General features: G+C 33.4%; 1 protein-coding gene across 1 annotated transcript in view; it reads left to right on the top strand.

Annotated features, from left to right (window-relative positions):
- The window catches only part of qin (tudor domain-containing protein qin), a 255808-nt gene that overhangs the window by 50050 nt on the left and 181601 nt on the right, over positions 1–24157 (top strand). Inside the window, exons 10-13 of the mRNA XM_035358504.2 lie at positions 1230–1296; positions 1402–1450; positions 8874–9012; positions 9130–9201. Coding sequence (XP_035214395.1) covers positions 1230–1296; positions 1402–1450; positions 8874–9012; positions 9130–9201 — 327 coding nt within the window. The remainder of the gene's footprint in view (positions 1–1229; positions 1297–1401; positions 1451–8873; positions 9013–9129; positions 9202–24157) is intronic.

The following is a 24157-nucleotide window of genomic DNA, read 5'->3' on the forward strand; positions in this document are numbered from 1 at the left end:
ACAACATGTCCTTCAAGCAGGCATAATACACTCTAAAATCTCTTTCCCAAACCTTTCCTTAAATACTACTTCTTTCTACCTCATTTGAATACTAGCTCATTAACATTCTGGCAAGGAAATGTGGGTTGGAAACGAGAATAAAAGGAAAGTTGCTTTGAAATAAAATTAACTATTAGATAAATTAAATGAATCCCCACAGTGTGCAAATGAATTTAAACTAAGGCTTAAGCTATTGAGATGGAGCCCTTTTTAGGGGATATGAGACAAATTTTTGGGAGGGGGGGCTCCAAGAAAGTGGGAGCTGTAAGCTATAGCTTGTGCAGCTTGTATGGAAATCTGGTACTGTATGTAAAACATAAGGTATGACGCATCTTTTAAAAAATACATTATTATTTGTGTGTGTGTGTCTAAATGCGATTTAAATTTTAAGTATTTCCTTTTTTTCAGCAGAAAATGTAAAACTGGCTTTAAGCATTGATCATTTTAAAAACACATTCATTAATGCTGTGAGAGATTATTTTGAACATGGAAAACTCTTTAAAATCTCAGAATTTCACGCAATTTCATGCAAGCTGCATAGAAACAGGACCACTCATAATTGATGAACTGTGTTATATGCCATCATTAACCTGACTTAGCTTTTGATTGATACTTATGTATTTTTATCAATTTAAATATGCATCAGTATATTTATTCATTGAAATTTATATGCATATATTGTATTCCCATATTATCATTTCCTTTTCCTTTTCTGTTTTACAATAGTCCATACAACAGTCCATACAACAGACTTTATTGTACAGTGTATAAGTTTTAATTTTGGTTAATGCTGGTTGAAGTAATGTCAGCTCTCTTATCAAATTATATCTCTTGTTAATCTGTTTCAAACTCATCATATTTAATAAAATATAAATTTTGAAAACACTGGCAACACTTAACTTTAAATTGATAAAATGGGAAAATCATAATGTGTTCCAGCAATTATATGTATAATATACAGCACAGTTATTCTGTATATATATTTGAATGTTCCATAAATATAATTTATGCAAATTAATGCATAAACATATTTGAATGTTGTAAAATATAAGAAGCATTATAAAATTTGTGTATAACAATATCCGCATCTGTGTTAGTATGGCAATAACAATAAAATTAATATTGTAATTACTATTCTATTTTTCTTTTACATTATGATTTTTGTAATTATTTTTTATGTTTTTATTTAGAGAACATCAGCTTATCTCTCAGATAGAAGAAGTTTCTTTGAGTAATGTTAAACAATTAGAAAAAATGGTATAATTTGTAATCTTGTTATCTATAAATTTTATTTTTTATAATTATTTCTTCTAGCAATTTACATAAATCATGTAATTATTTCGAAACTTTTTTCCCTTTCAGAAACTGGACATTTCTAATTGGGAGAGGGATTTGGCTGCTGTAAGAAAAGGTTAGGCATAAATATTTATTATTTTAAGTACATTAATATAGTATATATAGTCACTTTGAGGATTTTATTGACTTTATTGAAGGGATGTGAAATTTCATGTTTCAGTCTTTTAGAGGGAGTGAATTCATATTTAAGAATTTTGTTGCTAAATGTGTAGGTAAAGGTCAGAAACTTAATGACTTGTAAAATGATGAATTGAGTAAAACCATCTTTTTTTTGGTATGCATTTAACAGTCCAAATGCATGAACTAAAATAGTGATTTATAATGAAAGGTATTTTTACAGTTGATGAAGTTATGGAGGTTAATGTAATTAAACTTTATATGTACTATATATACAGTAACACAAGAAATATCTTTTCTTAGCTTGAAGAAGATATGTAACAATGCTTGTGAAACATATGTTTTAAGTTTCCTTCTCCCTACATTCTTCTTATATGCTCATATTAAGCATATGATTATTCTGTGCTGGGGTGCGTAATATTTGATTTTAGAAACATCTATTATCACTCACTGTAATGGTAACAAATATTCATAAGAATTTTCTGTTAAATGTACTATAAATTGCACCAATTAAAAAGATTATAAATTATATGGGTTAAGTGTATTATAAATTTTATCAATCAAATATGCTATTAAAATTAAAGTTACATACTATTAAGAAATTATTTGTTATTTTTACAGTGTTTGTTTGGCATATACAGTGGTTAATTTGAAAGAAAAAGCTAGAAGTAGCTGTTTGCTGTATTGGCTGAAACTTACATATATATATTTTTTTGTTTTGTTTGTTTGTTTATTTGTTTGTTGTTGTTGATATGATAATGCTTGCCAGTCCACATGCATAATAAATGTCTGAGTAGCATTATGCAATATAATATAATGGGTCCAAGAATTGTACAGATATTTTTAACATCAAAACAGAAAAGGTTAAGTATAGATAAGTTGGGCCTCTTTGACTTTTATAATTAAAGCCATAGAGAGGAAAGGGGAAGATTTCAGGACAAGTTTCAAAATAAATTCATTTTTTAAAAAGAATTAATAACGTGTTGAAATGTTTTCAAATCCAAAGATTACCAAAAGGAATAATTCATTATGTCCTTATATAATGTTAGTTTTTGATGTTAATAAAAATATGTCCATATGAAAAGAACCCTTGCACAGTAATTGCTTCTTGCAAGTTACCAGTGTTTCTGTGAGCTTTAATAAGCATAGGCATTAATAATTAGAATATTGCTATCTAAGGTGACCATGTCTTAGCCCACTAAAGGCATTAAATATATATTAACCCATTAACCGAGTTTTTTTTAAAACATTTTTCAAATATATTTCGTCATTTGCATGCAAACAAAACATAATGTACTAAGTTTTACATTATTAAAAATAAATATTTGATTTTTATTGATTTGAAAATCAATCTTCATTTGGTGATCACGACATGTTGTATGTAAATAATTGTATTGAGGTAATTTTCATATGAGTGCCGTGCATTAACATATTCTTCATGTAATCCAACATCACACTTTACGCATTGTTTCTGAACATTTCTTTTAAGAAACCACACATTTTTTCTGTTTTCTGTCCAATGTTCTTTCTAATGTCCTTCAGGATTTGTTCTCATGTCTTCTTTTACGTATTTCTGTGGGCTCACACACTGTAGGATGGCCTTCCATTGTTTTTAGATAGTCAGATAGACAGTGTAAATTTGAATAGAACCTTGCAACTATTCTTCTGAAATTTAATAAAGACGTTTTTTCGTTACTTTCTGCTCTTATCACGTTCTATGGCCATATTCACTGCAATAGTAAAAACAAGAAAGTGCCATTTCTTGTTCTAATTTTTATTCTATACTTTTGTATATTCCACTCAAGCTTGTCAACATCACCCATGTTATTATTGTAATTTTCAGTTTCATTAGGCTGCAGAGTTATCACTCTTTTCTTCTCAGTTCTAGACCATGTTTAGCTAGCTAACCGGGGTAGTGGTTAGTGACTCTGACCGCTGTACCAAAAGGCCTGGGTTCAAATCCCAGAGAAGGCATGGATATTTGTAAATATAAAGTGTCTGTATGGCATAGTGGCACAATATGCAGCAAGCTGAAAGTCCTCCTGAGAGGTTGGTGTTAAGAAAAGAGGGATGAAAGACTCTCGAACCCTCTACTCTGGGATGCTGTCTCTCAAAATTTAATATGGAATTGAGCTAAAGTCAGGCTGTAACCTTGATGGTGCTCAAGGCTCTTGCAAATGACTCCTTGCTTTGATGAATGTCATGGGCTTATGCTAATCTATATCAAGTAAGTGAGATGTGTAACAACAACATACCATATTTGTACATGTTTCGAAGGTAAACCTTCCAAATGATTTGATACCATCCTGACATTGTTGTTATCTTTCCAAGTCAAGGCCAAATATTCCATTTACTTCGTCATAGCTATAATCAAAAGCCCGACAAAATTCTATCTTGATTTCCCTATCTGTTTTTATAGGACATTTATTTGTCCTGTTATATGCATGTTACTGCTCCTGTAGTAGACATACTTCTCTCTTTTAGATTTTTCATCTAATCAAAACTTGTGAAAAAATTTATTGAAATAAAAACAGTGTTCTGGTTTGTCTATGGTTGCTAACTATATTCAATATTACCAACATTCCTAATCCATTCATATCTTTTTCTAAACTACTGCTTAGCTGACCTTCAGCTATTTCATTGTAGCAATATCCAGTCATACTATAACACATTGCCCATTGCTTGAGATGGGTTTGCTTCAGAAAATGATGACCATAATAATACACCATTTGTTTAGTGATACTCAAATTACAGTCAAAAGTCGTTAATTCAGACACCCATAATCCGGACCTCAAAGCTAAAAACTTCCTGCACATGCGCCTCGTTGGCACATGCACACAGGCGTTTTATGCGTGCGCGTAAGACCTTGACTACTGCGCATATGCGTGTGCGCAAGTGCAGAATACATTTTCTCCTGCGCATTTAATGTATAATGGACGGTGTAAGCTAAAATTATCTAATTATCTATTTCAGTTAATGTTAATGATTGTGTTGTTCCTTAATCTTCGAATTGGATCACGCTTATTATTTTTTGCAGACTGTAAGAGCAATTTTATAAAAGTAAACTTGAACTTTCGATTATGTCAAATAAAATTTCCGATGCTGGAACTTCCAAAGGATCTACAAAACGAAAGTATGTTTCGATGTCCAACAAACAAAAAGTGGAATTGCTGCAAAAAATGGATAAAGACATGAAGAATGTGACAGAGAGGTTAGTGAAAACGAAAAAATTTCGATTGATAAGTTAGTCGGTATTCTCGGCACAGCAATTAATGGGACTTGAACAGCGGAACTTTGTAACTGAACAAGAAATTATGTCTGTTTATAGAATTAAAGAGAAAGTATTATCACATAAAACGAAGCAACTTAAACAACTTACTTTGAAAGAAATGTTTAATAAAGTAAACAAATAAATATTAAACTTTTTTTTTGTAAATTTTGATACCCTTTATATCATAATTGTTCTTTATTTCATAAATTACGGTTTCATATTTTAATTTTAGAATTTCTGCATGCCATCTTACGAGATTTAAACTGATGATCTATAATCCGGAAAAATCGATAATCCGGAATCGCCGAAGTTCCGACGAGTCCGGATTAACGACTTTTGACTGTATACAAAAATACTCAAAGTGCATAAATGTTTTATTTAGTTCTTCCAAAATGGTCATTTGTCGTACAGTCAAAAGTCTTTAATCCGGACTCGTCAAGACTTTGGTGATTCCGGATTATCGGTTTTCTGGATTATAAATGATCAGTTTAAATCTGGTAAGATGGCATGCAGAAATTATAAAATTAAAAATATGAAAACGTAATTTATGAAATAAAGAGCAATTATGATATAAAGGGTATCAAAATTTACAAAAAAAAAAAAAAAAAAAAAAAAAAAAAAGAGCTAAATATTTATTTGTTTACTTTATTAAACATTTCTTTTAACACGCGCATGCGTAAAACGTACATTACGCATAGTCGAAATTAGAAAATTGCAACCAAGAAAACTATTTGATTTGTTAAGACACAATAACACGCCAAATAAATACTAATTCAGAAGTCAAACAACAAAAATCAGCGTTATATTTACAAAATTTTCATAGGACTAGTTTCGATGGTTTTACTGAACCACCATCCTCAGCTGCAAAATCACAAATGAACAAGATAGGAAAAAATGATTAGATAAGATAAGAAAGCCTGGACAAGAATAAGCAAGTGGCACCATCTGTTGGTGAAACCAGAACTAAAACATAATTTCTTTAAAGGCCGAAGGCAAAATTGGATTAGAATTAGGATTGCTAACTAGAACAGAAAGATTTTTATGAATGTGAAATGCCTCTAGAAAATCCAGTTCTCCAATGGAAGATGTTTTTTTGCGGTTTTGCAGCTGAAGATGGTGGTTTGGTAAAACCATCGAAATTAGTCCTGTGAAAATTTTGTAAATATAACGCTGATTTTTGTTGTTCGACTTCTGAATTAGTATTTGATGTGTATTCAAGATATTTTTAATGACGAGGAATTTGATTTAAATCATATCAAAGATGGAGTACATTGAGATGAAATACTACATATAGTAAGAAATTATAAGCCGAATAAAATAAAAACATCAGCCCTGAAGATAAGGATAGTGCTGACAGGTCAACTTCCAGTTCATTGTGCGCCGTGATGCACCCCCTCCCGCAGAGCAACGTGAAATTGATGTATGTTTGTAAATTGCACACTTTTTGCTTTAAAATTGTTTCAATTATGTTGTCCTTATCTTCCGGTTAAGGTTTTTATGCCTTTAGTAAATCTGCATGCGATATTGCATGCAGATTTAGAATTATTAACAATTTAAGTTTTTTTAAGTGCCGCTAAGCTGTTTATTTTTGCAATGGCGGCCATGTTTGTTTACACTTGAAACAGCAGTATAGCAGATTTGTTGCCAATCTAGAGAAACTAAGCTTCACAACAACAAAGATAACACCTTCTTTTATTATTGTGAATTAAATCATGCTTAATCTATTCTGGAATTTATTTGAGGAAATAAGGGTTTCATATTTACTTTGTAATTTTTAATATAGATATTTTGAGTTTTTATGTATTTTTGCCTTGTCGCAAAGTGAGAACTGAATAAATTGAATGAGAAATACTGAATCGTCTGTGAAATCTGTTTCTTTTTTGTCGTTGTTGTTCTTTGCTTAATTTCTTTTATACATCGTTCTAGATTTATTATAATATTTGAACAGAACATGTTGCAACGATTAGATAATTCTTAAGATGATATAAATTTTGAGTTAAAAAATGAACATTCTGAGTTAAAAAAATGAACGAAATGTAACACTGTTAAGTGAACCTAGGGCCAGAGTGTCACTATGGTAAACAAATATAGTGAATTTTAAACAGTGCATTTATTCTGTTGTGGTTTATGCAATATCGACGAAGTAGATTTAATTCAATCCAATAAGTTTAAATGAAATTCAAGAAAAAAATGGGTATAATTTAATATTCTGTAATTTCTAATATAAATATTTTGAGTTTTTATGTATTTTTGCCTTGTTGGAAAATGAGAACTGAATTAATTGAATGAAAAATACTGAATCGTCTGTGAAAAACTGTTTCTTTTTTGTTTTGTTTGCTTAATTTCTTTTATACATCGTTTTAGTTTTATTATACTATTTGAATAGAACATGCGGCAACGATTGGATAATTCTTATAAAATATAAATTTATATGCATTCTGAGTTATAATATGGGTGAATATAATAAGATATGAATGTTTATAATTTTGTTGTATTTGAAGACTTGGGTACCTAAAATTTGTCAATGTGAAATTACTTTAGAGGTATTGGTCGTAAATAGAAATGACAGCATATGTTGAAATTAAACTCTTTTTGATGCTTTAATATGCATGCCTGCCAGTGAGTGAAGAATTGTCATACTCTGTCAGCAAATGAAAAATCATTAAAAGTAATTACTTATGACAACAGACCTGGATGAAACTTACATCTATGACATATCACAGCAGAGCAGAGTTTATAATTTTAATTACTCATATGATGTAAACATACCAGTTTGCAGAATTATCCACAAAAATTCATGTTCAAGTTAATGTTTACTATGAACTGTAGTCTTTCGAGTGTAACCCTCTTTTCTTTTTAGAAAAAGCATATGAAATTCAGGGGTGCGGTTTATACATGCAAATTATTAGAAATAGATGTATACAAACAGCTGGCAATACCGCAAAATGTATTTAATGATTGAGCATAAAATACATTGTTGGGTGAATGTTTCATAGTATTGTACTAGTTGTGGTTGCTGGTTATGGTGACCAGTTGTGGAATACTAGTGCTAGTGGTAATTAATACTGGTAGTGTAGCCAACTACTTTAGTATCGACAGTGACAGTGATTAAGGAGTGCTAAGCACAGAAACATGTTTCTTTGGATTTAAAATTTAAACAAAACAAAAAAATATAGGGTAAGTACCGTTTTCTGCTTAACTGCTTTCAGACCTGCAAAATGGAAAAATATTATATACAGGCTATCTGTCACTTATCCTCAAGTTTTTTTTTTTTTTTTCAAATTAGGCGTGTTTAGAATATCGTATTTCTCCTAAGAGAAATTACATATAAAAATTGAAGAAGGTTTTATGTATATAAATATGCATGTACATGTTTATAGTATAGAGAGTACTACAGTGCAATGCAAAAATATTCCATACTGTTTTACACAGAAATATGTGCCAACCAAGTATTGGTCTTTCAAAAAAATATCTCTAGATCATTTCTTTCTTTCTTTCTTTTTTTAACCATCTTCCGTTTCTTCTTGGCTAATAAGGGCAGATAAAAGAGCATTCTGTTGAGCCAGTTAAACTTTGTGGTGAACTAAAAATGCCATGACACAAAATATCAAAAGCAAGGAGAGCGAACAAGGGAAATCAATCGAGTGGAAAAACAGCGTGCGAAAGGTGTAGACACATCCATGCATGCACAAATTTAGCTTCTCTCATTGGCCACAGCTTAGACCCCGTCTCGCAGGTGTGAATGGAACTTCCGTATTTTATGACATTATGACTATGCCTTTGTGCCCTCTATGCCGCCGTCTGAACGCAGCCATAGTGATCATTTTTAAGGTGGATTTACTATATGCAACTTACTGTTCTGCAAACTGCATAGATGTTTCAAACTTTTCTAGCAGTTCTTCTTCTTCTTCTTCTTTTTTTTTTTTTAAACTGCATTTAAACTTCATGTTTAGTAGACTGTGGTATATTGCAGTGTAAATAATTAATATATCTTCATTAAATAATTCTGTGTTATTTGAAATTTTGTTGCAGATTTATTTCCTTTTTGAAATTTCATCAAGCTTAATTTTTGTACAATATATTTTTTTAGATGCTGAATCAGTCATAGAAAACCCATGTTTAGCAATTAGTGCTCCAGCAATTCTTGAGAAGTTAGAAGCATGTAAAACGTTACCTTGCTACCTTGTTCCTCTTTCTGATGACAAGAATAAGGAGAAAATTAAAATAAAGTACATACTATTTCTTTAGGGAGAGCATTATTTTTATTATTTTGAAATTAAGGAAAATGTTTTAAGTTTTTTTTTTTTTTCTTTTTTCTTTTTTTTTTTTTTTAACTTTTTTTTCAGTCTCCAACTAGATTCAGAATTAGAAGAAAGCATATCACAGTTAGGAAAAGTAGAATACGAAGTTTTTTCAAAGTACAGTAATTTTTTTAGATTTTCTTTTATTTATAGGCCTTATATAGATTGTATTATAAAAACTATTATTATAGATTAACATTATATATAGACTGTATTATAAAAATTGAATACATTAAATTCTGACATTGGAATACTGGAGTGGTATTTCTGCATTGATGATGTGCATGTTTGAGAAACAGCTGGTTAACTACTGTTCTTCAGAATTGCATCGTATCAGTATATCAGTTTGTCACTGTAAAATACTCATTATGTTTATAATGTATTTTCTCCCTCCTTTCACACGCATTCATGGTGTAATTGGAAGCATACTCCACACATATTCTTGAGGTCTGGAGTTCAAGTCCCCACGAAGGGCATTGCACATTTTTTTCCAGACCCCCCCCCCCCCCGGGGGAAAAAAAAAAAAAAAAAAAAAACTAATGCCTCTATGAGTAGTGCTCAAACTAAAAGATGGTAGATGATAATTCGTCACCACCAGGATTTGGCTGTTGGTTTCCCTAATTTCCAGTTGCCCTTTTAAAAGTGTGTAAGGTTTTTTTCTTCCTCCTTTCTACATGCCTTCATGGTGTAAATGGAAGCATACTTGGCATTTATTCGAGAGGTCCGGAGTTTGAGTCCCGACGAGGGCATTACACATTTTTCATATCTCCCACTTCAAAAACCCTAATGACTAAAATGACTTCAGAACTAATGACATACTTATTATGTTCAATCTTCCATTATTAGAAAAAGAAGTTTTGTTGATGCCTGAGGCATTATTTCTAACTATTGCTGAACTGTCACCTATAGAAACAGTGCTACCAGAAATTTTTGAGTTTAAGTACAAAGAATAAAATCAAAAAGTCGCACAGAGATCATATGATTTTTGTGATGTTATTGCTCACATGACCTCTGACATCATCACAAATTCAGTCTTTCAGAGTACTGTAAGTTATGGATTGTAGTTCGATTCATATTACATATATTAGTTTTGACGAACATTTAAAAATTAGATTGCTAATTTTCAAGTCTTTAAATATCCATTTTGATTTTGACTGAATTCTCAGTTAATGTGCTTCATTAAATCAATTTTATGTGCATCATTTCACATTTATATAACTTGCGATAAACTTTTGTATTGTTTTCATTCTTTCTAGCCAATTCTCAAACTCGTGTTTTAGGTTAGGCATTTTGGAAAGTGGTGCAGAATTTTTTAATGTTGCTTGTATTTCACATTTTATCAATATAGATTGTAATCTGATTAAATCCTATTCCTAGATCACTAGAATATTAAATTAATCAATGAAATACATGAAAATACCTCCTACTAGTGCTGGTATTGAGTGCACTGCACTATTATTGCAGGATTGCTGGTTTCCAACTTAACTACTAGTGCTGGTGTTCATGCTCTCATGGGCTACAATAGCAAGATTACTAGTTATAGTTCGACCGTCTCAAGCACAACCCTAGTTGGCATTCTGCCAAACCACATAGTCTTGTCCAAAAGGGGCGACATGAAAGGTCTTCTCTTCTCCGGAAAGAGCTGTGCTGGAGGGAAAGTCCCTATACTTTCACCCTATTTTGAGAATAATTCGGTCTGAATGGCGCATGTGTGTTTGTGCTCATGGTCGTGGATGAGGCGGTCGAACTATACTAATTTTTATTTGAGCCTAAATAAATTATTATTTTTATTTATAAATTAATATCAACAGATACATTATATTAATAAAAATTAATTTTATAACATTTTATGACTTGGTTCAGTCACTGTGTTATTGTGATTGTAACTGTGTGTGTGCCTCCCAGCAATTTTGAGAAATGAAAGCTACTGGAAATTTCTTATGCAGATGGGATAAAACTATATGTAGGACCGGAGAGAGTATTAGTTCTAAGTTTTAGCTCGAAAGTTCAAAATATTGAGAGATCACTGTCCGATCTTTCATTTCCTGATGTGCTTCACATTGCCTTGTGTTCAATGGTCTTAGTAGCTTGAAGTGATAACTACTGATTATGCTATCTCATACTGAGAAGAGCCATACAAGTACTTTTGTATAGGAAGTTTCAGAACTGCAAAGTTTTTTGGAAAATAAATGTTATCAATTCTGTGTGTATTCAATCTATTTCAAACCCACATATACATGAATGTTTTTTGGTGTGAATGCAATTTTGAATGGAGTTTAATGCCAGTGACAGCAGTGATAGAAGAGCAACAAAGGCAGCAACTGACTTTATTGCATTAAAAAAAAAGAGATGAATGTTGCCCAAGAAAAGATAGAAGGGGCTGTCAAATCTGTTAAAGAAGAGATGTAAACAGGCCAACAAAAGATTGAAGCAGGTCAAGAGGAAATGAAAAGAGAAATAGGTAACAAATTCATTCGGAAGAGCATTTGGAGGAAGAACAGTTTTTGATGGAAGAGACAGACTGTGGCAATCCTATTGCATTATACAAACTATTCTTTGCCGATGAAATATTGGAGATGGTCTGCGGCATCTGGCAACGAAAGGCAGCAAGAAGCCTAGAAGCCCATTACGAAAGGTGAAATGAATATTTTTATTGGTATTTTACTAATTATGGGTGTAGTGTGGTTACCCGAAATTAGATTTTACTGGCCAAAGAAGGAGATGTATGCGAATGCACATGTAAAAAAAAAAGCAATGAAACATGATCGGTTTATATTGATATTGAAATATTTACATTTTACTGATAATGCTACTGCTAGAACCAAGGATCAGTTGTATAAACCTTGAAACATTGTTAATAAAATTGTTCGTAATTTCAAAAATAGCTTCAAACCTGGTAAAAACAGTAATTGACCAAAGCGTGGTTCCATGGAGAGGATGCCTTAGTTTTCGTCAATATATACCAGGCAAGCGACACAAGTATGTGATAAAACTGTACAAACTGTGCCTTCCAGACTGTGCCAGAAAGTTATACACACAGTATGCATATTTATTCCAGGAAGGATGAAGCAAGAATTTTAAAAGCACATTCGGAAACTGTAGTTATGAAATTTTTAGGGGATTTTTTGTTCGAGGGCCGGATATTGTTTACCGATAGTTTTTATGCAAGTGTTCCATGCAGTACCACAAATGTACATATTTTCCCTCAGAAGTTCCTTGAGGAACTTCTGAGGAAAGAAATAAAGGGAAATCTGAGGAAAGATAGAGCAAAGAAAGTAACAACATATTGCAATAATTGTAAGGGCAAGCTGGCACTTTGTTTATCTTGCTTTAAAAGATTGCATAAATAAAATTAATATTTATATTTAATTATGCTTAATTTATAAGTTGCATTTTAATGCATGTTTAATGCATATGTATTGCATGTTTGATTATAATGTTGAATAATAAAAATAAAATTTTGTACTACGTATTTTTTTATATACAAGTGTGACCCATCGGTGAGTCATGCTGGCCCGCTGAACAAGGTGGCTCATGCCGCCCCAGGGAACAGATAAGCATGACCCACTGGTGGGTCAGGCCGACGTCAACGTATTAAATGAATCAGTAGCCCTTCATTCTCTGTGTCTTCGTGGAGTTTAACATCATAGTTATTGCAGAATGCGCAACTGAGCAATGAAAAGAGGAATGCTGCAAAGTATGTCATTCAGCAATTTCAAGGGGTTTTTCACCCCATGTCTTCTGACATAGGTTGAACCAATTTAGCACAGCATATAGTTGATACAGAGGATCGTCTGCTAATGAAGCAAAGTGTACCTATTTCTAAACAGGGAAAAGAAGGAAAACTTGTAAAGTATATATAAGAAAGTGATGTTATTGAGCATGTAGAGCAAATCCTTATGCCTCTTCCATCGCCTGGTCAGAAATAAACATGGTTTAACTAGATTTATATTGATAATCGTCTATTGAATGACATCATGAAGAAAAACATCTACCCTCTTCCTAGAATTGATGGCATTCTGGACAAGTGCAAGTGGTTTCTGATGCTTGATTAAAACGTGGGTTTTGGCAGGTAGAGATACATCCTGATGACTAATGAAAAGAGTGTATTTGCCACAAAGTGTGTCTGATGTACCAGGATGACACCATCATTGTCAGGAAAAATTTTGGAGAACATTTAGAAAATATTTGGAAGGTGCTTTAGAAATTGAAGAATGTCAATCTAAAATTAATTCCTACGAAATGTAAATTGTTGAGGCATGAAGTAAGTTACCTCAGACATGTCATCTCTGCTAAAGGTGTGTATATAAGGCTAGAAAATTTGTCGGCAGTTAAAGAGTGGAGACACCCAAAAAGGTTCATCAGCTGAGAAATTTCGTGAGGATTTGCACCTTCTGTAGTAGATTTCTGAAGGACATTTCTTCTGTCTTTCCTTCATACACTGACCGAGAGCAAGCAAAAGTTCTGGTGGACGAAAGAATCTGAGGATGCATTTTACAAACTGATGGAAGAATTTAACATCTGTGACAATCCTGACATATCCTTAGCTCGACAAATATTTCATTTTTGATACAGATGGGAGTAATGAGAGTGCTAGTGCTGTTATGTACCAAGAAATGTGGTCAAGAACGTGTCATAACATAATGGGGTAAGTGTCTGTCTAAACCAGAGAGGAATTACAATGTCACCTGGGAAGGAATTGTTTGCTATAGTTAAAGTGGTAGAATATTTTCGCTATTACCTCTACAGTGGAAAACTGCTTCTCCGTGCATATCATGCATCCTTGATCCGGTTGTTAAATTTTAAGAACCCTATGCCCAAATAGCTGGATGGATACAGAGAATTCAGGAATATGACATCCATATCCATTATTTAAAGGATTGTTATGCTGAAACACGGACTCCCCCTTCTAGAATATTCTGCCCAGAAAGCTGATAGTTTTATTTCAGGGTTGAAGAAAAATATAAGTTGGTTTATTAAGGTGTTCGTCAGATTATAACTTCAATCTCGTCTGACCCAGATCCATGGAGTAAAGAAATCAAGAAAGACCAGTTGGACAACACTAACCCTCTGACTGGCCCAGGTTTTTGCTAAGAAAGCATAAATTCCCAAAATTAGCTTAAGAAACAATTACAGTGAAATTCGTTTAAAGCGAAAATGCTTAAAACGAAGTATTAGTTAACATGAAAAAATACAACAGTCCTGATAAACTACTATATATTTTCTTGCATTTTGTTTCTCTTAACACGAAACAAAAATCACTTAACATGAAAAGATATCCTTTCCGGGCATGAACAAAATACGGAAAAACCAGCTTCACAGGTGAGATTTAAAAAGGGTGTGAAGTGAAAAGGAGGTGGTTTCACATGTTTCGTAGAAAGGAGGCTAACATGGCTTTGAAATCCCCCTGGAATAGCCTGTGGCATGAGCCACTTTTGTTCATCTAAGGTACTTTCACCTTCTTCACCCCTACAAACGCCACACAAACATTTCATCTCTCATCAGTTGATGAGTACATCACAGTATGAGTAAAAATCTGTGCGTTTGGTTGATATGTTGCACTCTGCATGTCTCTGTCTCTTCATATGTTGCACTCTGCTTGGAATTCAGTGACTCCAAAAATAAATGAAAATTGTTTTCGTCATGCACGATTTTCAAAAGTATCGGATTCTTTGGCACCATAAGAAATGCAGAAGGAGGACATCGAACCTGAGCTAATACTTAATGAAATGTTTGAGACAGTTTCTGTATTTTTGGACTATCCTACTGTATTATCGGAAGTTGATGATAATGAGTATACAACCCCAATTATGGCAGACAAAGACATTTTGGAGTTTGTTGAAAGCTCAATAAGTATTATTGATGCAAATTCCGACGACGGAAATAAAATGAATAATGCAGCTCCTGATCCAATGTCATCCGAAATGAGGAACATCATGAAAAGTATGCGCAGTTATTTAGATGCACATTGCAATGGTGAAATGAATAACAAATAAAATAATGTTGAACAATTTGATGCTGAAAAAGACAACATAGAGAAAAATATCAGATTATTTTCTAAAAACTTGAAAATTTTGTATTAAATTTCATTACGTTCTTGTGATGTTTTTATTTCTTTGATATTTATTAAAAACATGCATATATACATATCTATGTAAGTAAAATGTACTCTAATAAATTAAATTTTGTTGAATATGTTTTTTTAATATCCTTTAACACAAAAAAATATTTCAGGCCTTTCAGTTTATGATTTATGTACTTTTAATATATAACCGTAATTTCTTGGACATATTTTAAGATGCATGTATATGTCATAATAAAAGCACAAGGAAAAGCCGGAGCAGTGTCAATGCGTGATTAGACCCATATTAAAGAAGATTTTTGATTCCTTAGTATTTAAAGAACTTGGCAGTCGAGGCAGTTTTAATTCCATTTTTATTTCTAGTTGATATTTGTGGCCACAATCACTTGGCACTCTAGTCGTGCCTTTCCACAGAAGATTTACATTTTTGATATTGTTGGGATAGAAAGCAAGCCAGCGAAATTACATCTTAGCACGGTAGAGAGCAAAAGCTGAAGACGATCGCACAAACTGTCCTTGACCCACTGTTGAATTTAGAAGCGTGTTAGAAATAAATCCAGGAGCTTTTTTCCCATGTAGAGGATAAATCCTACCGGCTAATTAATAACTGTAATGTTTTCAGTTATTAAAACACATCGTGGGCGAATGGTGAGGCTATTCCATTACATGTTCTGGCAGATAGTTGACGAAGCTAGGATGATTGAATCACGGAGAAAAATGACGACTCAGGACTTTTCACTTTTAACAGCAAGCATATCTTTATTTTAATTTACAGCAGTATTCAGTAATTGAATTATTAGATACGACTGTTTTTAATACGTTATAACATTTTAACAAAGAACGAGGAGCATAGCGGAGGACCTAGCAGAACGAAGGCGAGAAGGCATCTGTGTAGGAGAACTTATGACGCAGCATTTATATGAAAGGTTATGTAACAGAGTAGCTTCTAGAAAAATGTAGAAAAACTTATGTCGCAGCATTTATATGAGGAGGTTATGTAATAGGTGCGAATGTTCTAGAAGGTACTGGGTTAGGGGACGATCCTGAATTGCAGAAAATTAATTAAAGGTTGCTGGTTCGCAAAGAGCAAAGAAATCGTATTTTTTTTATATTTTACATATATATATGCTCTTCCAGACATCACAAAAAGTATTCTAGGCTATTTACAGTGGTGGCCAAAATTGTGGACACTTTTGGAAATTTTTATGTTTTTGAACTTTGTATGCTTATAGAAAACGTTACGTTTCACAAAATGCAAACTTGTATATACCATTTTAAATAGAATTTATTACTAAATTCAATACAAAACACAAAATTCAATTATTTGCAATACAAAAAAAGTTAAACGATAATAGTTATCGATATACATTAGATAGTGATGATTGCAGTGAGTTATCAGTACTTAGTAGGGTACCCTTTATTTTTGATTACAGCTTCAGATCGACGTTTCATTGAGCTGACAAGAGTTTTAAGCTCTTCTTTCGTTATTACAAGGGTGAGTCAAATGAAAGTGAGCCAATGCGAATATATGACAAACAGAGTACTTTATTTAAAGGTAGTCTCCATGAACATTGAGACATTTATCCCATTGACAAATGAGCCGCGTGATCCCCGTCTCATAAAACTCCTTGGGCTGTCGATTCAAAAAGTCTGTAACCGACTCCGTCATGGCGTCGTCCGACACGAATCTGGTACCCTTGAGATGTTTTTTGTTTCCCGAAAATGTGAAAGTCGCATGGCGACAAATCTGGGCTGTATGGAGGATGTTGCAGCGTGTCCCACTTGAACTTTGCCAGTTGTGTCTTAACCACATCAGTGATGTGGGGACGAGCATTGTCGTGTAGCAAGATCACACCATTCGTCAATCTTCCAGGTCATTTGTTCTTGATTGCGATACACAGCCGATCCAGCGTTGCACAATATCGCGAACTATTGATAGTCTCTCCACGTTTAGCAAATTCTATCAGTAATGGCCCCTGACGATCAAAAAAAAAAGTGAATAGCACCTTTCCCGAGGAAATGACAGCCTTTGCTTTCTTCGGGATTGGTGAATACAAATGTTTCCACTGTAAGCTTTGCCGGCGTGTTTCAGGTTCGTAGTGTTGGCACCATGATTCGTCTCCGGTCACAATTGCAGACAAGAAGTCGTCACCCTCATTGTGATACCGGATGAGATGAGTCAAAGCAGCGCCGAACCTCTCCGTCTTCTGGCGGTCGTTCAAAATCTTGGGCATCCATTGAGCACACAAAAGCCGATAACCGAGATGATCATGAATTATGGTGTGAACTGAACCGTGACTGATGTTCACACGCTCTGCCAGTTCATCGATGCTTGTCCTCCGTTCTTGTCTAATCAGCTCATCAACCTGTGCAATTGTGTCGGGGGTGATTGCAAGGTGGCTTTGGCCCGGTCTTGGATCGTCTTTGCAACTTTCACATCCTTCTCTGAACCGTTTGCTCCAACGCTTCACAGTGGCCAATGCGATGCAATGTTCACCATACACAGCAGTCATACGGTGACTAAATTCATGTTGGGAAATACCTTCAGCTGTCAAAAACCTGACCACACCATGCTGTTCCTCTTTTGGAGCGTCCATTATGTCACGCTACCATCTTCAACTCTGTGCTACGCGCATGCGCCACAGATGATGGACCGAACCATTCTTTCTGAGGAGGGGTTGGCTCACTTTCATTTGACTCGCCCTTATACATGATGCCAGGAAACAATTATAGCCTCAATTAGTTCCCTTTTATTTGATGGGCGCCTCATTCGGACAAGAGTTTTCAAACGGTGCCACAATTTTTCGATAGGATTGAGGTCACTGTTTCCTGGCCATGACAACAGTTTAATGCTCTTTGTACGAAACCACTCTTTCGATATTTTGGCCGTGTGGCAAGGAGCAGAATCCTGCTGAAAAATAAACGAAGCATTGTTGGGAAAGAGATCTCTGATGGAAGGTAGAAGTTTTGGTTCTAGAATAGTGTCAATGTATTTTCTGGCATTCAGTGTCCCATCGATGACATGAAGGCGACCAATACCATCTGCTGACATGCATGATCAAATCATAACACTAACTGGGTTCTTCACAGTTGCTTGAATGCAGTCAAGATGTAGCTCTTCTCCTATTCTACGTCTTACATATTTTTGCCCATCACTATCGAATAACGATATCTTAGTTTCATCACTCCATATAACTTGTGACCACTGATCATCTGTCCAATTAATGTGTTCCTTTGCCCACTGCAGTCTTTTTTTTTTTTTTTTTTTTTTGTTGCTGAAAATTAAGATAAGGCTTTTTCGTGGAATTCTACCTCTCAGTCCAACATCTGTTAATCTTCTCCTGATTGTTCTTGAACTGACAGAAACCCCAGCATCATTCAGATCACTTCTGATGGCTGCTGATGACATTTTTCTATCTTGGAGACATAGTCTTTTTATTCTTCTGTCATCAATAGATGTGGTGCACCTTTTTCGGCCTTTTCCTTCTTTGTTTTTTATTGAATTTGTCTCCTGATATTGTAAACAAAACTTTCGGACTCCAGATGTAGTCACTGAACCACCCACCTGTCTTGCAATTTCAGCATAGGAAAGACCACTTTCTCGTAACACAATAATATTACATCTCTTTCTAGGTGTCCAATCTACTCTTTTATTTGATGTCATTACCTGAGTAAATATTAAAAATTTTTACAAAAATTCCTACTTGTAATTGCAGTGTATAAGAAACAGGTCCTCCTTCTACAGAGCAAAGCAAAATAATGAATTGTTTCAAGTCATGATTTCATGATGTCAGCTTCTACTGGCAGTTACTAACATTTGATTGGTTCTCAGAACAAGAGCAGTGATTGGCCAGGAAAGCTAGACATTACAAACCACTTCATAACTGTGTTTTTTATTTATATTAAAGTACATATAACTTTTTTTTTGTATTGCAAATAATTGAATTTTGTGTTTTGTATTAAATTCAGTAATAAATTCTCTTTAAAATGATATATACAAGTTTGCATTTTGCGAAACGTAACGTTTTCTATAAGCATACAAAGTTCAAAAATAGAAAAATTTCCAAAAGTGTCCACAATTTTGGCCACCGCTGTATATACTACCTTGCCTGTGAGAGGGTTAAACCCATAAATTGATTTAATGAAGTCTTCAAGCAAGAAAGCTACTTGGCAAGACATTTTGATTTATAATCCTAAGGCAAAACAATATCAGGCTCTCTGAGACTCTCTGCATATTCAAAATGGGGTCTTTTACCTGAAGTTCGAATCTGATGTTGGAAAGGCATTCTGATGGCAGCTTTGCAAATAGTTTGATTGTGCAAGAATAAAGCAAGGGCTTAGGTGCAAAAGTGGAGTCAATTTTATGATGCCTCTGTGGGTCGGAAAAGACCAATGAAATGTAGCCGAGCAAAGCTGCAAAGTTAAGTGTATAAGCCCCCTTTGAACGCCCCCTTTGAACGCATTGCCTTTGATATCCTGTGACCTCTAATATGGTATACTGATGGCAGCAAATACATCCTTACTGTGATTACTTTCCAAAGTGGCCAGAAGCATATCCTATCTCTCATCAGCAGGTTGTCACCGTAGCAAAGGTAAAGTACACCATTGGATTTCCAGGTTTGGAGTGCCTCTGATTACATTCTGATCAAGGAAGGAATATTATCTCAGCTGTAAATAAAGAACTCTGTAAACTACTCGGCATAGACAAAACCCAAATGACACCTTACATCTTTATTTAGATGGAATGGTAGAGAAGTTTAACCTAACCATTTTCATTAACCTCTCTAAACATTTCTAGAAACCAAAAGGACTGGGACAAAAGTTGCCTCTTCTTACTGGCATATTGCAGTGCTGCTCATGAGACTACTGGTTCCCCCATCCGAAATGCTCTTTGTTCATGATCTTCATCTGACTTGTCATGTGTTGTTTGGTTATCCTCTGGATGCACTTTCATTGCCTGAGAAGTACATTCAGTTTGATGTGATGCACAATTTTGACTGTGAGCAAGTGAATTTGGCAGTGGAGACCCAGTATGAGACCAGAGCCACAAGACATTGAGTCAATATAGGTGACATGGATTATGAAAACCAGTTTGATTGAAAGGACATTTTCCTAAACTACAGTCACATTGGCACAATCCTAAACAGGCTGAATGCCGTCATAGTTCGGATCTGTTAGTCATGAATTTGTAAGCCTAAAGTCACTCATTACTACTTACTATTACTTACTTACATTCATAACTCTTATTAATCATTCATTACCTCTCCCTTCCTAATGCCATATTATGTAGTTCCCATGGTGTGTATGTAAATAGTATAATGATCTTAGTATGTATAAATTTGTAGATTAAAGCAGTCATTTATTGTGTTTAGTATTTAGCTATTGATTTTCCTTAGTTTTATGTATGGCTTCCTGTTTAGGGATTGTACTGCCCAGGACGTGCAGTCCTTGGGATGGGTGCAATGCTATGAATTTTGTAAACATATAAATAATTTTAGGGAAATTATATATAAATTTTAATATCTTTTACATAATGTAGTATGAAAAGCCTCAAAATGTGATGCATGGCTGGAAAAATAGGGGTACAGGGTAAAGCCCATTTAACTTTGAGGTAAATGGGTATCTCATTAGTTCCAAGCTACCAGTTTTTTTGGCAACTAATTTTTCTCACCATATTTGATGAGAAATCACACACACACACACACACACACACAAAAAAAAAAAAAAAAAAAAAAAAAATTACTAAACTTGGTAACATTTTGGTCTGATACCTGTGTAACTGTAATGCTGTAACTTATGTCTCTATGTCACTTACCTGGTTTACCTTTTAGCAATATCGAGAAATCAAAGGTGCTGGAAATTTCTCTGGTGTATGGAAGAAACTGTATAGGACTGGAGAATTTTAGCTCGGAAGTTCAGAGCATTGAAAGATCACTGTGTGAGCTTGTGTTTTTTGATACACTGTGCATTGTCTTGTGGTCAGCATTCTTAGTAGCTTGAAGTAATAATTACTAATTATGCTGTATCATACGGAGAAGGGCTTTATGAGTACTTTTGTGCAGAAAGATCAAGAACTGTAAACTTTCACCAATTCTGTCCACATTCATAACAACAATATATTGAAAAAAAGCATAATAAAATAATGGAATCGGAGAAAATTCGCAAAATCACATTATCACAACATAAATTTTAGTAGCAAATTAAAGTCATATTAACATAAATTTTAGTAGCCCAAAATTCATGTTTAAAAATTTTAGTAGTCAAAAGTTGCAAATTTGCAAAAAATTACTTGATCTAGTGAGACTGACCAGAATGTTTCTGTAAAAATTTAATCTTCTGGTATGTTTATATTATTTAAAAAAAAAATTGCTTACAAAATTGTATTAAATAAAATATTGAATAGATTTTCTGTTGTGTTTATATATGTTGTTATTTGAACAAAATTGTTTACATATTTGTTTTAAATATGGTAATAAAGTATGTATTAAATAAACTCAGTTGTATGTTTTCGCAGTAAATAAATTATTAACAAACTTGTATGAAATAAAATTTTTTATTAAATTCTTGTGTTGTGAAGATAGAGAATGAATTGCCAATTTATCATTTGCGACCATCAGTTTTGTTTTCAGAGATGTTTATAACGTTTGGCAACAAATTGTACATTCTTGAGCCTGAATTTTTCTATCGCATTTTTTTTTAGTCCAAAAGGGGCTTTGTCCCTGAAGGATTATTGTTTTTGTTTTGTGATTTTGCATTGGTTTACTGTAAATGTCCGTTTCACTTTTCATGCTGTTGCCACCAAATGTTAAAGTCCTGCATTATATTTGAAGAAATTAAATAATGAAAAATTTTCATAAATCTATGTATATTTCTTGCATTGTGATAAAACAACGGTACACAGAGCCATTAAATTTTGAATGACATAATCCTACTGCAAATATGGGCATGTGGATGCCCAAATTTGAAATTTGGAATTTGTGTTATTATCGATTTTATATTTTGTAAAACTTTAACGAATTTTTAATTAAGAAACTCAAAGATTTCAAAGCAAGCAATGGCAATGTTGCACAGAAAAAAGCATTTTTATCTCCAGCGCGTGAGACTCTGTATCGGAAATTCTATATGCTCATTTTAAAATTACTTTCCGATATTACTTTTGATTTTAATTTTATGGTTTCAGTATGTAGAACATGATATTTAATAAATAAAGGTAACACTCAAAATGTTAAAAAAAAGTGCCCCCTTGGGCATAATTTGAAATCTGAAACCTTTCAAAATTTCTTTTTTTCTTTCTTTTTCTTCTTCTTCTTCTTCTTCTTTTTTTTTTTTTTTTTTTTTGCCAAGGCTGCTACCGAAGGCAAGTACTTGAATAACTTTGATGCTAAACTCTTTAGTATATTTCATCTAGTTCGATATGTCCAACTCAGGCTAGATGAGTCTTATAAAATTCGTTTTGTGGGATAGATGATTTGTTGTATTTTCATTTCATTTGTTTTATCTGTCTCAAGAGAGATATTGCAGTATTGAGACAGTTCATGAAATCATGTTTTTGTATGTTAAAACATATTAATGTTTTAAATAAATTTAGTAAAAGAATACAGTTTTTGCAAAATTATGCAATATATGCATAATGAGTTATTTGTTCTGTTGATAATTAACAGAGTGTAGATATCATGTATACTGGTTAAAGTGCATGGCATACTATCAGTGCAGAAAAAAATGATTTGGGAAATTTATAAATTTAGGATCAAAACCGTTAATGAATTAGAATGCAATTCTGGAATCAAGATTTTCAATAATGAATTAGAAATTTTAAAGATTAATATTCATTTATTTTATTCTATTATAATTCTTTGTTCATATGCATTAAATAATTAATTTGTTTATTAAATAATTAATTTAAATAAGCTGTTTTTTTTTTAAATTTCTGATTTAAAGATTTATGTTTGAAGAATCATTTTCTTATTAATACAATTTTAATTCTTAATTGAGTTGTAAATAACTGTAACGTGCTTTGAAGTGTTTCTATGAAACTAGACATGAATTGCTTTTTATTACCCCAGGTTGAGGCATATAGCGAATTAAGCACCATGTCGATAATTATAGGCAGACTAATTATGGGAGAGTGTCAGTGTTCTTAGGCTGTTTTATTGACATTATAACTTCGTGTTTTGTTGTAACAACTTCATCTATGTCTCAATTTTAATCAAAAATGCCTTTGAGGAATGGAATTAAATCTCAAGCCTTATTTTCTTGAGAGAATATATTCTGATTCTAATCAAAGTTTTTATGAAATAGTATTTAAATAAATTCTGCTAGTCAGTTGTGTAATTTAGTCTACATTGTAGAGATATTAGGTATTTTTTTAAAGCAGGAGAAGTGGAAAATGAGCAATGCCTTCGCCTGGAATCAAACCACCAGACCTCTGGAAATAACGCACCCAGCATGCAGACCACCACACCACGAAGACACGCTAAGAAGGCAGGAACAATACCTTATATACTCCCCTTTTTAAAGGGCGACTGGGGTTTTAGGGGACCCAATCGCCAAATCCTGGGTGTGGAGAATCATCATCCACAACCCTTTTAGTTCTGCCATCACTGTAGAGACATTAGGGTTTTTTTTTTTTTTTTTTTTTTTTTTGTAAGCAGTAGAAGTGGAAAATGAGCAACGCCTTCGCCGGGAATCGAACCACAGACCTCCGGAAATACGCGCCCAGCGTGCAGACCACCACACCACGAAGGCACGCTGGGAAGGCGGGACAAATGCCTTATAAGATAACTTTGAATGCTCTTGGATTTAACTTGTACAGCAGCTTATAAATATGATGTTTCAATACTGTAATAAAGCTTTTGATTTTCTTGCTGCTATTTGTTTGACTGTAGAAAGGATCAACTAGAAGAGGAGAATTCTAAAGTGAAACATAAAATTAGGCAAAGCAACAATCTTTTGTTTGGCATATATTTTAACCAAGACTTTATCAATTTCAAG

The sequence above is a fragment of the Stegodyphus dumicola genome, chromosome 7, assembly GCF_044657685.1.
Source record: "Stegodyphus dumicola isolate Sdum_Otavi_A_Nest chromosome 7, ASM4465768v1".
NCBI lineage: Eukaryota > Metazoa > Arthropoda > Arachnida > Araneae > Eresidae > Stegodyphus > Stegodyphus dumicola.